Source organism: Coffea arabica, chromosome 4c, assembly GCF_036785885.1.
Source record: "Coffea arabica cultivar ET-39 chromosome 4c, Coffea Arabica ET-39 HiFi, whole genome shotgun sequence".
NCBI classification, from domain to species: domain Eukaryota; kingdom Viridiplantae; phylum Streptophyta; class Magnoliopsida; order Gentianales; family Rubiaceae; genus Coffea; species Coffea arabica.
The window spans coordinates 17,426,731-17,444,607 of NC_092316.1; the positions used below are offsets into that span (position 1 = coordinate 17,426,731).

The window sequence follows — 17,877 nt, forward strand, 5'->3', positions numbered from 1 at the left end:
AGGCTCTTTTTTATTGTTAATTTTATTTTTTTTTTTCACTTGCACCATACATGGGATTGATTTTGCACTGTTCTTATTGCAATTTGTTTTTTCTTCGGGGAAGAGTTTCTTTTCTATAATTGGTCTTTCAGACAAATTTTTTTTTCGCTTTGTAGCACTGTGGGACTTCAGTTTAAGAAGTGGGGATTTTGTTGGTCTTTAACACGTATTTATTACTTTGTAAAAATACTTTCAACGTAAAATTATCAAATTTCAAGAAGCATTGGTGTGTAGAATTTGAAGTTTGAACCAAGAGGATTTAATAAACTGATAAGATAAGCCAGCCATCTTTGGCATATATTATATCAAGGATCATGAATTTATACAAGAGTTTTATCTACAAAAAGCGATCATGATTAGGGTAAACGATAGAAACATACATGGAGTTTCTAAAATTTAGGAGGTAAGCATGATTTAGTTTGTATCAGTCGTCATATAGGTATGTTGTTTAGAGTAGGATTTTTCTTAAATTGCTTGTTCTCTTCCCTTTATTATATACTAGTGCGAATACCCGTACTACGTACGGTATTGAAAGAAATTAAAATAAGGAATGAATAAAAAAATTTAAAAAATCGTACCAACATAATTAAAATATAAGATTTGTCTCATACTAGTTCGAAGTATGATAAAATGAGTACATCATTCGAGAATTGCCTTTCTTTGGAAGATGGATCTTGAAAGAATAATAAAAATTTATATTAGAAAATGGATGATATATGAATAGAAATGAATGTAATCGCATGGTTTATTTGATTTCAAAATGAAATAAGTAAACATTATGCATTTGATTTGATAATCTTGTATGAATGTGTAAACATTCTTCATACCAATCAACATTTTAGTACAAAAATCAATATTGGTGGTTTAGCTAACTCTGTTGAATTTTGTGGAGTTCGTACTATAGATGAGAAGACATGATTTTTGTATGAATTGTTCTGTTGATTGAACAACCTTCCTCCATTTTCCTTAGAATTAAGACCGTACTGAATTCGAAATTGGTGTATTTTTATATAGTTTATAAATAGTATTATACAAAAAATATGTATCAAGAAATTCTACCTTTTTTTGCAATTTTTTAAGATAAGAAGCATCACAGCGAAATACAAATCTTGCACGTCTGTCTTGTACATTAAAATGCAGGCAGGTTATCACTGGCATCTCTAATTTGTATATTAACATTGTACATGGTTGAGAAGAAATATTATATACAGTACAGAAAAATATGTTGAAATTAAAGGTACATGAAATTAATTACTTGACAATAGTGTCGACCATATCATTACAATGCATATACACTATTCTTGCAAAATGACCTTCACATGGGTGTCCACAATTTTTGCATAATTCATAGAACATATACAAGGGATAATTTCAGAAACCTCCCTTTGAGGTTTCTAACAATCTCACTAGCCTCCCTGAAGTTCGTAAAATTACACAAACCTCCCATGAAGTTAAGGTTTTGATAACAAATTAGTCCAATTAAAAAAGTAACATTAAAAAAATACTTTAAAGAGAGAGATGAAACTTTTATTTCATAAATACCCCTTATGCATGTATATAAGTTGTATTAATAAAAGAATGAAGATAATTAAAAGTTAAAAAAAATTAATACACACATTTCACCACTCACGAAGTTCACATTTGATTATTTGGACAAACACAAATAAGTAACAAAATTATACTAATGATTTCACAAGATTCAACAAAACAAACTAGTCATCTCTTTTGACATGATGTTTACTATAATTCTTGTGATTTTGAAAATAAAAATTTTCAAAATTTGCCCTTTTTTTTCTCCTTTCTCCTTTATTAATATTTGACGATTAAGTAATTAGATCACTACTTAACTATTAGTAACTAATTAATGAAAATAAATATTGAAAAATTCTTTAATAATGAACGATGACTTGTAATGACAAAATACATCAATTGATATATTTAATGGCGTTATTTTGTGATTGATAGAACTTAACAATGACTAGAAATTAGTTGTACACAATGTAAGAAGAAGGGTTTTGGTAGAAGAAAAAATACAAGCCAAAAGAAGGTTATTCATGAGAATATTTTCTTTGAAACTCTTAAACTTGTAACAGTTGTAAAGTAATTTTGTAAAAGTAAAGGAGAAATTAGGAAAAGGAAAGACAAAGTTTAGAAATTTTTATTTTTAAAATCATAAGAATCATAGCAAACATCATGCTAAAAGAAATAACTAGTCTGTTTTGATGAATCTCGTGGTCATTAGTGTAATTTTGTTGCTTATTTGTGTTATCTAATTTATTAAATGTGAACTTTTTGAGTGGTGAAATGCATGCATTATTTGTTTCTAACTTTTAATTATTTTTATTCTTTTACTAATACAACTTATATATATATATATATATATATATATATATATATATGCATAAGGGGCGTTTATGAAATAAAAGTTTCATCTCTCTCCTTAAAGTACTTTTTTAATGTTACTTTTTTTTACTTTTTTTAATTGGATTAATTGTGTTATCAAATACTTAATCTCATGAGAGGTTTGTATAATTTTACAAATTTTAGAGGAGGCTAATGAGATTGTCAAAAACTGCAAGGGAGATTTCTACAATTAACCGTATTTTGAAACGTGATTTCAAAAGTATAAAAGCCTAAATATCATCATGCAATTAACCGTATTTTGAAACGTGATTTCAAAAGTATAAAAGCCTAAATATCATCCAAGAATGGCATGTTGTGTTGCATAGTACCAATTAGAACTTTAGCAAGGAAATAACCCCGAGTGGCCCTTCGGGGTTCGGTTCCGTGGCTGTAGTCCCAGTTGGGGGAGAGTCACGTCCAGGTATCGAGTCCCCGGGTCTACCTGGTCGGTGATGTTGGACAGCCTCTTCCGGCCACGCAATGAGATTAGTTGGGTCATACGGTAACCAGTCCTCGGACCCAGATACTCACTGCATTGACAAAAAAAAAAAAAAAAGCCCCGAGTGCAGAAAAGTCAAAATATTCACATGTACATAGAAAAGTTGAGACGAGAAGCGTAATTATTATTATTACAAAGCTAGAACAATACAATACACAGTGGAAAGGGAAGATCCCAAACTTGCAATTTATTCAATAGCTATGTTTACTTACAAATTCAAACACTAATTGGAATGTAGTGACAGAACAATTCCCTTTCCGGATCAAGAACAGGCATGAATGGAATTTCATTAGTTGCTTTCCTTGCCACATGCTACGGCTCATCAACCAAGGGACAGATGCTTGCCTGGAGTGCTGACCAATTATTTCAGCTTGAATAACCAAGGACGGTGATATACAATTACAGATGCAGATGCAGGGAATAGAACTCAAGGCCTGCAGGTATTCAAATCATCTGATATTGCATTATAGTATGATTTCCTCTTGAACACTAAGATTAAGGGTCTTGTTCGGGAGGACAATGCTGTTGATTACTACAACTTCATCTTCAACTGACACAGATTCACCTGTTTCAGAAGCATGGATGAGTTGATGAAATGTCACACTGAATTCAGTATCTGGTTGAAGAATTTAAGTATAGAGACAAAGTTACCAAGAATTGTAACACCAAGCTTTGCATTGTAATCTCCTTCAGCCTGAGATAAGAAGATTACCATCACAAACTGTAGTAATCAAATCAAATATAGACAACAAAAGGAAGAAGCACAACAGGCAATATATTATCCAAATGATTTTTTCAATTCAGTTAGCCTGAAAAAAGGGTTTTGTCCAGCAAATGCAAGAATGACATACTGATCGAGAACTAAGAAACCAATATGGCATGACAGCAAAAAGAATACAGACAACTAATGCAACTGCTTCAACTCTAAATTTAGGATTACCATATATCTTAAGATACCAAGGAGAAGTTACTCAATTTTTGTTATTCTAATTATCGACTTCATTATAAGTTCTTACATAGCAAAAGATCACAACATTGATGAAAACTTGAACAACAATTTGCACGCACAAGAAAAGCACTGGAAGTATGAATGTAAGTGATTAGGCTGGTATCATAGAAAGTCCACCTTGTCTTTTTGGGCCTAATCAAAGTAATGATAAACGAACAAACAAGAGAGTTCATGCAGTAGGGCTACTTTATCTAAAGGTTTTAAATTCAGAAAATTAAATAGTTTGTACCCTTGGACTTGTATGCCTTGACTTGGTCAACACAGGTCCATTACAATTAAAATTTTACTTCCATCCAAGTGCTATTGAAAATTTTTTCATCAGAAAAGGGTATCCTATTTGTGTAACCATATAGACTCACCTGCACTCTTGACCATCTCCCGATCATAGACTTCCACCCGACGATTGCATGGATGACAACAGCATTTTCCTTCACACCAAAAAGTCAACGTCAGATCAATTTGTTATTTGCAAAATTTATCAGTTATTTTGCCGAGTAATAATACCTTGATTTCAACATCATCCAGAATAATACAATTGACAAGCCTTACACCAGCTCCTATACGAGCATTAGCCGAAATTGACACGTTGGGACCAATCTATTCAACAAATAGATAAGAAGTCAGTAGTATGTCTGTGTATTTGCATATGCATGTGTGTGTGTGTGTGTGTGAGAGAGAGAGAGAGAGAGAGAGAGAGAGAGAGAGAGGGAGAGAAAATGAGAATGTTGGCCTGAGAAAGCAGAGAATCTAAAATTTTGGTTGCATGAAAGATTTGTTGGTTGGTAGCAGGAACTGGAATGGAGAGGGAAAAATGATGAGAAGGTCTGGAAATTCAAAAAATGCATCAGTTATTCTAATAAGATAGAAGGATAAAAAAATTTTTATAAATCAAAAACCACTGCATTGTGAAACAATGAATTACCGGTTGCGCACATTAACACCAATTTGGATCATAGGGAGGTCAACAGCCACAAAAAGGAGCTTTAAAGAGTAATAAGAATGTAATAAGAATAGAATAAGAAGACACACAATCAGTTGCTTCTTCCAAGCATCGAGTTAACAAAAGATTATCATCAAGATTAGTATAGTGATAGTGATTCTGGAGGTCAACCATATTGACAACCTCTGAATTCACTACCAGGTATCACCTCTGAATCCAGGAACTAATCATCTCAGGCGTGTATAAAGACTTAATTGCCAAGATTCAAGTATCAAGGCTAAGTATACTATAGATATCAAATTTCATCTCTCCCCAAGGTTCCAATCCCAGATGCAGCTCCCGTGCTAGAACTTCATGTACTCTGACCAAAATTAGTTTTGTTTTCTACATCACAATACAGCACTGATCCTCTACCAGGCCCAAACCAAGTATTCTGTGGTAAAAATTGCGGCACCTGTATTTATACAGGAGATGCTTACAGTTGGAATGCTCAAGCATAAAGGCTGCTGTGATGTTATAAGGCAACCAATATGTAGTAACATCTAAAAACTTAAGCCTCTCATAGTTCCTTTGATTGGAAAGAAAGACATTAGAGAACATTATTTAATTGAAGGCATTACTTAGTAGCTTCCAGGATATTCAGCAACTGTTAGAAGTACATTGCCCCTTGGACAGGCATTCTTGACAGTGATGTACATTCAACTGGTGAAATGAATTGGGGGCCATGCCTAATGCTTTCGTGGTTATATTAAGTTGTCTAGTGTTTGAATATTTTTGGGGCCATGCCTAGTGCATTCTTGGCTCATACATACAGCCTCTTTCGTCATAACCATTCAAGAATACATTCATTGTCAGCTTGCATTGTCATTTCTGCAACTTCATTAACTATACTACAAAGAAAATGAGAAATCAGTTACATGCATGTCGGGGCTTAATTTTTATAACTCATAATATAGGGAAAATAAGTTGTGGATAATAGAACTAGAAACCACTATGTATTTGAATCCCAAGTTCCTCCAAAGGCTACCAAAAGAAGGGCAAGGAAAGAAGCAACAACATAGCCTGATAAATAGGAGAAACAAAAAAACTACGAATTAGAATACTGAAGACATTAATCAAAGAACCTCCAAAATTTGAGCATCATTACCTTTGCAGTTGGATGAACTTTTGCTGATGGATGAATATAAACGTCACCAGTAATTGTTGCACTCTTTATACCATCTCCAGTTGCTAAAATATGGGGCGATGTGAACCGAAACTGGGCAAGATAAAGGGCAGAACATCTCAAAGACATTCTGCAGAACATAAACTCAACAATCACAGGAAATTTCCAACAATCAGATAAGTACAGAACTTGATAAGTATTGAGCATATTTTATTTACCCAGGAGTTTTAATTTGCTCCCAAAAATCCATGGTTTCATACGTGTATAATTGCTTCTTCCCTGCAAGAGGAGATAGGATGTCCTGATCCAATCGAACAAAATCTGCGGGAAGGCTCCTGCAAAATACTATGCATGAGACAGGAAGCCAAATGAGAATCAACTATGCATGAGACAAAATCTGTGGGAAGGCTCCTGCAAAATACTATGCTTCTGAAGGTGGGTTCCCTTCATTGCCAGGATTCATAGGCAGTGACTTTTACTCCCAAGCAGTGGGAGGAGCCCAGGGCTCTGACCGCGTGCTTGTTGAAGAATGAGCCGGCGACTCATAGGCAATGGCTTGGTTAAGGGAACCCACCGGAGCCGTAGCAAAAGCGAAGTTTGAAACCTATTTACTTATTCGTATTGGTTCCACTAGGGGGGAGTGCCCAAGCATTGCGTGGGTGTTTGGTGTCTGGGATTAAAGAGGATTTTTCATTGGACAAATAATAGTACATTCTAGAAAGAAATAGTCATCAAATATGACAAAATTAATAATAGTACATTCTAATTGCAGCACACACTTATACACTTTACTTTATCAATGATCTTGCAATTTTACTATTTCCAAAAGGCCCCTATAGATGTCAGTTAAAAATCGCCCAAGAGGAGACATAAGTTGTTTCAAACAAAGGAACACACTCCAACGGCTAGTTATAGTAACGTATTAATTGCACAACATGTTAACATGTTTTTGTGTTAATTGCACAACAAAAGCAATTAATATGTCTATTAACACCATTTCAGTAATTACACCAACACATAAGCTTATATGAGTTGTACTCGATGCAAAAACGGTTGCAAAGTAACTCCATATTCCAGAAATATCCAGATGTCTCCATAAATCAAAGATTTAAATGTATCAAAATGAGGGCATTTCGGTAAATATATCTAAACACATGCTGCTCTCAGTTATATCGAAAGTTTTAAAAAAATTACACAACATTCCATATTCCCAAAAAGCCTCTATCCATGCAGTTGAAATTCAAACCCCCCCCCCCCTCTTTTGACCACAACTTATTCTTATATAGTATAAGGAAACATTTAAGTCTAAACCATAAGAACAGATCAAAAGTAATAATTCTACCTAGAGATGATTGTAATTTTATTTTGTTATGGCTAAAGCAGGTGACAGTTGCCAAGTAAATGAGTTTTGAGAATTTACTGCTTCCTCCTCTTATTGAAATTCAAAAATTTGTGGTGTTTGATTCCAATATAAAGTTTATTTCACCTTAAGTTTCTTTTCTCCATATAAAATAACTCAAAAGAGGACTTTATGAAGCACAACACTGATCTAGCTGAATGACATCCATTGTAAAAAAAAAAAAATCCCAAATGTTGAGACAAGTGTGCCTAATGGGACAGAAAGTAAACAGACTCACACTTCACAGTTCTTCAGGTTCAAAGCCACAAAACATAGGTTAGAAAGAACATCATAGACATATGCATGACAATTTTCCACCCAGTTGGCAAGCAAACAGCCAAGTGAACAGACACACACTTCACAGTTCTTCAGGTTCAAAGCCACAAAACATAGGTTAGAAAGAAGAACATCATAGACATAAGCATGACAATTTTCTGCCCAGTTGGCAAGCAACCCTTTAAAGAGAGGAAAGGAACCAATATATAGTTCAAGCACATTCAAAGTCACATTTCAGGGGTATGAAACTTGCATACTTGCAGTAACAGCCCTGAAAATTGATGCATAGGTAGTTTGAAATAATTAACCACATGGGAATTCCCAAGCTGTAAAGTGACTCAGTGCTTTAAAAATCTCGTAAAATGGTCATAACCAGCATCAACATGCAACAGCATGAAATAAGTTAAAATAAGTTCAATCTAACTTGTGCACTCCATATTTAATTTTCATATAGTCCTAGAATTTTGTCATTAAAAATAACTCCAAGCTAAAATATGTAAATATTGCAAAAGAGTGAACCAACATGAGCTTTTGAGCTTCGTTAATAGCACATTCTGCCACCTTTTATAACTTTCTTTCTGCATTCTATTAGCTAATTTATTGCACCAATCTTAAAGTTGCAGACCAAAACAAAACTACTTAAGCATGTCTTGATCTGAATGTACCTTTACAAGGAGCATAGCATTTCCTTAAAGATATCAAAGTAAATTTTGAAAACAGGTGACATTAAGAGTCTGTTTGTTTCAATGTAAAATTTTTTCCCGAGGAGAACATTTTCAATGAAAATAATTTTCGTGAAAAAATTTTCATTTCCCTTTATTTTCAGGTGTTTGGTGCCATTTTATGAAAATGTACCACAAAACTAAAACCTACAAGAAGAAGGATTCCCCATAGAGTCCCTCCAATTACCACCATCCCATGTACATTGGATTCACCATCTCAACCCAGAAATTTGTCCAATCTCCAAATCTATCAAACTCTAGAATTGGGAATTCATAGTTTCTCAAACCAATTACACAGCATACCAATGAAGATTCAAATTCATAATATGTCAACGAAAATTGCTTCAGTAATTAAAACCCTATAATTGATCAAACATCATATGGAAAAGTAGCACTTGAATTCTAGTTCAAACTTTTCTGCACAATAGTCTTCCAAATTTCTCCTTCACTTTTCCAAATTTCTCTCACCCAAAAACTTATCAAGACCCACTCTTGGTATAGATTTTCTACATCTCCATGGATGCATTGTTTATGCTGGCATGAGAGGAAAGGAGTAGAATTGGTGAAGATGAGGAGGAGGGAAAGGTGGCTGACAATGGTAATTTTCATTGCAGGTGTAAGGATGCATTTTTAACGATGGTCTCAGTTTGGTATTTCTTATTTGTTATGAGAATTTTAACAAGTAAGCGCTGAAATGATTGATACGCTAAGTTTGATGGAAATTAACTTCCGTATGCTTGCTCCGTAAGTCATTTTACATCTTGTAGCGTAAAAGGTTTTACACTGGAAAATATTTTCCCGACATTTTTTGCTGCCAAACACCAGAAAATCCGAAAACTATTTTCTGGAAAATATTTTCAGTTCAAACAAACAGACTCTAAGTGCAAAGAGTACCTGTTTGGGAGCTGGAGGGCTTCAAAGCTGGATACACGCCTTAAATTAGCTGCAGAATAGTGATAGAAAGTACACATCAGATTTCACAACCTTGGAGTTGTCTTATCAACTTGTGTAAGGTACTTGTAGCTTGTTCTATATGGATGAAACTAAAAGGAAAGAAGTCCCCTCAGTCCAGTATTATATTAGAAATATATTCCATGTCAGTGAACAGCACTGACAAGGATGAAAAACATATATAAACACTTGAAAGATAATTGACGATGGAAATAAAATATAAAATGTCATTGAATATATTATCCTCAATAATATGGAACTAAGCCCTTTAGTATAAAGACCACAACTTGACTCATATCATGGATCTTTTTTTTTTTTTTTGGGCATCACCTTACTCTATTGTAATATGCCATAATATATATGATTATATACCTAAACATATATAGTCACACATATGGCTGATCAAATAACATAATAAACAGAATATCAAAAACTAAATTTGAAGCCTGCAATCTCATTGCTGATATAAGAAATGGATCCATTTAACAAACTACATTCCAAATTCTAGGTTAATTACTCCGTTTAACAAACTACATTCCAAATTCTCGGTTAAGTACTAGAATTTATAAAGCAAAACTTATTTGATTGACAACTTAAATGAAGAAGTTATGAAGAACTAATTTGGAAGCTCACAAGCTCAAGGTGTTGATATAGACAATGAATACTCTGTTAACAAACTATTTTTCAAATGCCAGGTTAAGTACTAGGACTTGTAAGGCAACAGTTATCACATTGACAAAATGCAAGAGCAACATTGAGTAAGTTAATTAAAGCAGATCTGTAACATCTTCGAAGGATTAAATCTGAACAGAAAGCTACTGAGAGATAGCTCAGTCTCTGATTCAAATGAGTAATAGACATAGAAATTTATAAACAATGCAGGTACTTAATTATCTTACTGCAGATAGTATTTAGGGAGAGAAGACTGAAAAATCTTCACAGAAGTAGGGCTCACCAAAAAACTTCAACTAGAGAAGAAACAAAATAACCAAGGATATAACCTCTTTATGCAAGAAGTTAATCTTTACAGTGCTGACACATCAGATTGACAAATCAAAACAAACAACAACAGGATCTCAAAGCTTTCATGACACAATGCTGTAGTCTTTCTTGAACTAATTGTACCAGAGAGGACAGGCCAATCCCAAAGAATCTCAACAATCAAATATGTGTCTGATAGACCAATCAGATAGCATAATGTACTGTAATAAACTAAATGCTGCTAGCATGAACATGACAACCTAAAACCTAGAACTGACCTCTATCTTTTCTTTGTGTGGATACACCTTGAATGGCTGCAAAAACATCTGGTGTGAATACATAGACACCACAATTTATGTGATCACTCACCTGCATAAAATGAACAAATATTAGAGTCTCAACCAAAAGCTGCACACATTAGTAAGACACCAAAATCACGGATCTTTTACGCACAAAAGTTTCTGGTTTCTCTGTGTAGTGCAACAGTTCATTAGTAACAGGATCAGCCACCAATTCACCAAACTGGTTGGCTGATTCGGGAGGAACCTGCATGTAGGAAGTAAAGGAAGATGGCAAAACTCAGAAGAATCACAAATTAAAAGAAGAACTAGATTTTGCATGCCACCTAGAAATATAGCAACCTTGATCACAAGGATAGTTCCCATCCCACCATATCTTCTGTGAGCCTCTGCAATTGTTTCAATCAATAAGAAGCAATTCAAATCCTAGGATCACAATTAGTGACCACGAAATGTAAAACTAGTATGGCATGTGCTCCACTAAATGGACGAAAGCCAATCTTCACTTCTATGGAGAAAAGAGACATTAGGAAGAATAAGCCAATTACCAAGCATATCAGGCAGTGGAAAACTGCAGCAAACATCACAGTTCAGCAGAAAGATATGTGACTGCCATTGAAAACAAAGAAGATTTATTGAGGAGGCTTTTTTTCCCCTTATTTTGTCCTATAGTTCTTGATTTTCCACTTTGCTATTCCTATGAATATAAGAAACAAGAAGGCAACAATGAAGAAACAAACAATTAACGAAGAAGAGAATAGATTAAAACCGGACTGTCTTCCATGATTAGATCCCTAAAATTGTAAAGTCCACCAGCTGATCCGTGCGGCTTCTCCTCCTTCAAGTATCTAACATTGCACGATTGAATATTCAAATTAAGACAGGAAGTGAAAAAGATTCTACTCTACAAATAAAGCAAACCAAAAGTTTACCTGACTGGAACCTTGAGCTCATTAGAGATTGAAGACACAAACAATGCAAATTCACGCTCCTCATAGAAGCCAATAAGATAGATCTGTGCTAGATTTGGAATCTGACAGAAACAAAAGAACGTAAATTACGGTGCAGAAGTAACAAGACAATGCACACAAAACTATTAGCATTCTTGGACTATATGCTTTATCTATCAATCAACTTCAAACCCCATTGATCCATAGACAAAATGTACAATTCAATAAGTAAATCTATGTTGAAGCATACAAAATTTTAAACACTCTTCGATAGTTTTTTGCAAGAAATAAATCCTTATTAGCATACCCTTTTACAAGCAGAGATTGGATGATGCACCATTGGCTGTCCAGCCAGGGGAAAAAGTGGCTTTGGAATATTAAATGACAATGGCCGAAATCGAGTACCTGCAATACCCATCTTAGCATTATTTCACAAAACAGTAAAACAGCCTAAACATTTTACTAACATTAGAGCTCCCAAGTCATCAACAAGCAGATAGAAGTTTAGAATTTCAAAAAGGAACAAAGATCTTCAAAATTACAGACCATTTGCTACCAAGATCAGAAATCCAAATGTGGAAAATTGAATTGCTACCTTTAGTTGGTCCGCCCACCATGATGACTGCCACAACTTTCTCTTCTGAACTTCCCATCATTCGCACCAAAATTCAGAACCCAGATCCCAAATTCACTAGTGATGGATATCCTCTGACCAGAAGGAATCACTGACAACCCGTGATTCTTCTGCAACTACACCATATATAAAAGAAATTAAAAATGAAAAGAAAAAGGCACTATGGCTACTTAAGCGTAAAAATTCCAAGAATCACGTGATTGATTCCTCCGTTATTTGTAGGGATTTTAGGACAAGGACAGAGGGCATACACTACTTGTTTGTCAGTATAAAAGATGCACAGGAACAGAGAAGACAGATGGGAAATAAATAGAACTACTAACAATGAATTACCATCAGGGAATAATTTAGCAATTTAATAAGACTGAAGAAGCCCTTCCAAGGCAGTCCAGCTCGTCTAATCGAGGGTTAGTGCACCCGAAATCCAGTGATCGAGTCTTATAACCAAAATGAAAAATAATCCAATAATCCCAACAAGGGTTGGGGACTGAAGTGGAACCAGATCCTTGTATTTGTGAAAAAAAAATTTTAATAAGACTCAAGAAGGACCGAATGAAAGAATTGTCAACTCTTTTCAACTAAATTGGTGTTTTCCTCTTGTTATAAAAGCAAGGGTAAATTACCTTTTCCCTCCCTATAATTTGGTGATTTATCGTATAATCTCTATATATTTAACAATTTATATTTTAATAAAAAGTCAAAAATAAATAAATAAATTGACAAATGTACCCTTTCATTACTTCTTTTTTTCCTCCAAATATAAAAAAGAAGAAGTTGAAATAAAAAATAGGTAAATAAGAACTAGAAAATACCATTAAAGATTTGGTATAATAACCTATAATGATATTTGTAGTAAAAAATTTTTGGTATTTTTTGTTTCTTATTTATTTGTTATATATTCCCCTTTCATATTTTTTGTTTCATATTTATTTATTTATTATTTCTCTCTATCTCTTTTGTATTTGGAGAAAATTAAGATATTATGAACCAAAGTATAAGTTTTCAAAATCATCTCTTTTCTTTCACACAGAGAGAGAGAGAGAGAGAGGAGGAAAAAAAAGTAACAAAAGGATGAATTTGTTAATTTATTAATTTAATTTTAACTTTTTACTATTGATCATTAGTTTTAATGGAAAAACTAACGATAATACTTCAATCCAAACTATAAAAAGTTATATATAAGTTTTTAAATTATAGGGGGTTATGTGGTAAAATACTAAATCACAGGGGAGTAAAAGGTAATTTATCCTAAAAGTAATACTAATATGAATTCTAATTGGGTTAATTATAAAAACTCCCCCTAAGGTTTAACCGGTTTGCACTTTATCCCCTAATATTATTTTTTACTCACTTTACCCCCAAAACCGTTAGTCAACTCTAACATTGCGTACCGAAAATGTCAAAAAAATATTGATACTCTTAAAGGCTAATTATAGTAAATTCCCTTAAAGTATAGCTATTTTGTACTTTATCCGCTGATATCATATTTCTCTTAATTTGTTTATTCGTCCCTAAATGCAACAAAAAGGTTTTTAGAAAAATTTAGCAATTCAAATAATTTTTAATAGCATCTAAGCATGGTATATTAAAGAACAACTCTGAAAATTTTAAACTCCAATTCAACCATATTTCTCTTTTTTAGTATTACCAATGAAAAAATGTAGGGTACTTTACATCATACAATGCAAGTTCTTAATGCTTCATATCTTTCAATTTGTTTCTTTTTTTTTTTTTAAATTGCTTAATCGTTGTAATGTCCTACATTGTTACATTAGGGGAACTAGGGATTTTATACGTTTGAAATCAAGATTTTACACTTTTCTTTCCTTCACTTTAACATTATATGACCTTGGTATTTTGAAGAATTGTAAATAGAATTTTTTCTAAAAACAAAAAATGTGAACTCTACAAATATTTTGTTCATTATTTTCTTTTAAGTGTAAAGGGAATGTCATTATATTTCTAAATTAATTATATCTTGTAAACTAGAAATGTCCATTGTTAATACTTTCATTTTTTGTCAAAGCAAGCACAATAATCATATAAAGTTGTTAATTATGATGAGTCAATAGCTAATTAAAAAATGTGAATATCAATTTCTGTTGGATTTTGTTCATAATATCATTTTGCCTGATTCTCTAGCTAATTAATTAATAGTATTACGTGGTAGCATGTAGTCGTCTTCCATTGCAGATACGAGATTAATTTCAAGCAAATTGACAAAAAGTGGCGATTTTATTCATAGGTCTGTAATTGCCATGTACAACTAAGAATTTATAGAAAAATAAATAGCAGACTTCTAGTGTGACAGCCCCACTTCCTCCTAAGGCGAACCAAAGGGTTCGGCGGACCGCCTGCCCAACTCTCGCCAGGACTCACTCAAACTCTTCAAAAGAAATAAGAAATAACCTAGAGGATAAAAAAAAATAATTCCCAAACTTGAAACGCATACTTACATTCATTGCTATCTTAAAATAATATACAATCCCAAATAAAACGAAAGTTCTCAGTTCTTAATACATCCAACCATATTCAAGCACTAAGGCGAGAACCATTACAAAAATTCAAATGAACTAGACAAGGCTAGTCTGTACAGATCTCTCGTCCTTGCTCGCATCCCCTGTTAAAGAAAACAAAACTAACGGAATGAGCTAAAAGCTCAGTGAGGTTTCAGACACATAATCTACTTAAATAAGGACATTAGTCATGTAATAACAAGTAATCCATGAAACAATTACAATATAAAGCAATGATAACACATTCATTAAAAGGATACATGCTCGCATGGAGCCTTTCATTCTTTCATTCACCTTTCATTTCCTTATTCCTCCAATCATTTTAAAATGTATTTTGTAAGTGAAAACCCCTCCATTGACATTGTCACTCGTTCATTCATTTCATTCTTCCCCCTTCTGGACATTGGCCAGACTCCACCCGACAATGTGATAATACTCGAGTATACCAAATTTTCACCCAAGGTCACCAAATCGCCCGACCGAATTCACTTCTGGCTCGAGTCGACCGGCAACAAAGGGCAAGGGCCCAATTCAACCAAAAGACTTACATTCATGCACAACTAATATTTAATCACTGAAACATTAAAAATTTCACATTTCATTTAGGTCGAGTGCAATAAAGTACACACTCGCCTAGCAAAATTCATTTGTAACAAATATTTATCATTTAATCAAATATCCACAACAAATCATATAGTTCATGGAAACATAACAAACAAAGAACACTCACCTATTTACGCAAAATAACGTCCAAAGTATCCTTCTGGATAACACCCTCAATCACCAAGGAAGCCTAATATAATCAAAAGAACACATTATGCTTCAACCATCAAAGGTTTAAGTGATTCAAAGAAAATCCAAATACTTACTAGTACAATATATACATATGAGTTTTAAAGTGAAAAGAGTACATTTAGCTCAAAGGATATGAGTAACTAAGGATTTTCCAAACCAAACATAAAACTATACTCAAAAAGGTTTTTAGAAAATTTCATCGGAAAATGAATGAACAGTGCCACGTCAGAATACGGCCGGATATGAAAAGACAGGTGTGTTCAAATTTTTGTAAAGCTCTTCGTTTGGTCCAAAACTAACTCATATGCAAAGAAACAACGTATAACAAGTGTTTTGAGTAAAATCATATGAAAAGAAAGATAAACAAACCCTAACTTCACACCTAAAGCCTCACTTGATAAAATAGGTTTTGCGGCCGAGAAACCCTATGCAACTCTTCTTTGTTTGGGAAAGAAAATGAATAAATATTTGAAATTCAAAACTTGACATTTATAACTAAGTATCATGCTTAAAACGGTTGTCACATTCACCATGCAGAAAAGTACAAGTTCAAATGGAATCTAGCTCAAATAACACTACTAAAGTGGACCTAAGTAAGTCTAAGAAAAGTAAGTCCAACGCATCCCCAAATCACATTTCAAATCTCACTTTTACTTATTCAAACTTCAAGAAAATAAACGGACAGCATTTGTCCTTAATTTCTTCACTTTCCATCCTACAATCAAACACCAAATCTCATCCCAATTCAACTACAATTTCACATACAAATTATAGGTGATAAAACACCTTTCGGCATAACAACCACAACTGAATCTACACTTATCGGATTGAAACGAATCTGATGGCGTTTCGAAGCCAAAACATATACCTATATTTCTTATGAAGGCCTCCAATGCTGAAACATGCATTTTCAGGGCCAAAAATGGAAATCTCCACGAAAACAGAAAACTGTCCGTGAAACAGGGCTTATGGACAGTCAAGGGTATTTCGGTCATTTTACAAGATATAGTACTCCGATTGAGCTGAAATTTTACAAGCAGCTATAAAACATCATTTCCTACAACTTTCATGTTTTGAGCTAAACCCAATTCGGCCTCCATCATGGCCGAATGACACTGGTCAGAACAGGGCAGAATTGAAATCCTAAAACTGAAATTTAACATAACTCTAGCTCAACCTATGAAATCTTCCACAAAACAACATCTATAACAGCTATAAGCCACTAATTAACAATTAAGTGAAGTAAAGAGGATGTTCTTGGTAAAATACCTTGGAAACTCAAGAAAAATGGTAGCTTAGTATCTTTCCTCCCACAATCACTCCACCAACTTCTTCAACCTTCCTTAATAAGCACTTGTATGGTGTAGTTTCAATTTTGGTTGGCTACAACTCAAGATTCAAGCTAGCAAGTGAAGTGAAAATTGAAGTTTCTCTCCTTGTTTTTCTCCTCAAGAGGGCTGGCCAAGAAGGTGAGAAAATGAAGAAATTTTGGGTCAAAATTTGTTTTAGGAAAGTGAAATAATCTTGGTCAAAAGTCTAACATCCAATGAAGGCATGACACTTGGCTCTTTTAATGTTTAAATCTTATCTTTTTTCTCCCAATGGTTAATCCATCTAGCTAATCTCTAATCATCTCCTAGCACCTTGTAAAATAATAACATTTAGCACAAAAATCACTTAATCACCAAAATATTATCGCATTAGCGGGTCCCACGTCTATAATGCATTTCAAATTTAACGTATACTAACTTATACTACGAAAATGATTTAAAACTGTATTTGCTTATAAAAATGCATAAAAACTTTAATATTTTAAAGGCAAGTATAAAATTGTAGGTAAAAATAAAATAATGCCTAGAAAATGTGAAAATTTTCGGGTTCTTACATCTAGCCTAACGTACTGGAATACTATGATAATTCTATCTCTATCATACAACTAATTATATATTTATCATATAAGAATACAAAAACTAATTCTATTTTAATTGTATAGTAATTAAAAGAGATAACAAGATAAAGAATAAGGATGAGATACACTAACAGCACCCTCAAGCTGGAGTGTGAAAGAACGAAACACCAAGCTTGCGCAACAACCGATGAAAAAGATTAAAACCAAGCACTTTGGTGAACAAGTCAGTAGGTTGATCCTCTAAACGGATGAAATGGATACAAAGCTCATTGGACTGAATTTGTTTGCGAACAAAGTGACAATCCATCTCAATATTTTTGGTACGCTCATGGAAAATAGGATTGGCAGCAATATAAAGTGCTGCTTGATTGTCACAAAATAGATGCATCG

General features: G+C 33.6%; 1 protein-coding gene across 2 annotated transcripts; it reads right to left on the reverse strand.

Annotated features, from left to right (window-relative positions):
- Window positions 1–3,044: 3,044 nt before the first annotated feature.
- On the reverse strand, window positions 3,045–12,910 carry LOC113739966 (uncharacterized). Of its 2 annotated transcripts, none has more exons than XM_027267412.2 (16): window positions 12,601–12,910; window positions 12,229–12,383; window positions 11,941–12,038; window positions 11,616–11,716; window positions 11,453–11,531; window positions 11,232–11,292; window positions 11,026–11,072; window positions 10,838–10,930; window positions 10,663–10,753; window positions 9,347–9,395; window positions 6,274–6,390; window positions 6,038–6,185; window positions 4,455–4,547; window positions 4,310–4,378; window positions 3,593–3,635; window positions 3,045–3,506 (listed from the first exon to the last, which is right to left on the reverse strand). In XM_027267412.2, the coding sequence occupies exons 2-16, from the start codon at window positions 12,287–12,289 to the stop codon at window positions 3,406–3,408; spliced, it is 1,251 nt and encodes a 416-aa protein (XP_027123213.1). In that variant the 5' UTR covers window positions 12,290–12,383; window positions 12,601–12,910; the 3' UTR covers window positions 3,045–3,405. The 2 variants fall into 2 exon arrangements, with proteins under 2 accessions (XP_027123213.1, XP_027123212.1); XM_027267411.2 differs by having other exon boundaries at window positions 12,591–12,721.
- Between the last annotated feature and the right edge of the window lie 4,967 nt (window positions 12,911–17,877).

Coding starts and splice junctions, on each gene's coding strand:
- LOC113739966 (XM_027267412.2), bottom strand. CDS start 12,289: ATGATGGGAAGTTCAGAAGAGAAAGTTGTGGCAGTCATCATGGTGGGC. Junction 6,391..9,346: donor GCCCTCCAGCTCCCAAACAG/GTACTCTTTGCA, acceptor AGTATTTTGCAG/GAGCCTTCCCGCAGATTTTG. Junction 6,186..6,273: donor GAGCAAATTAAAACTCCTGG/GTAAATAAAATA, acceptor TATGTTCTGCAG/AATGTCTTTGAGATGTTCTG.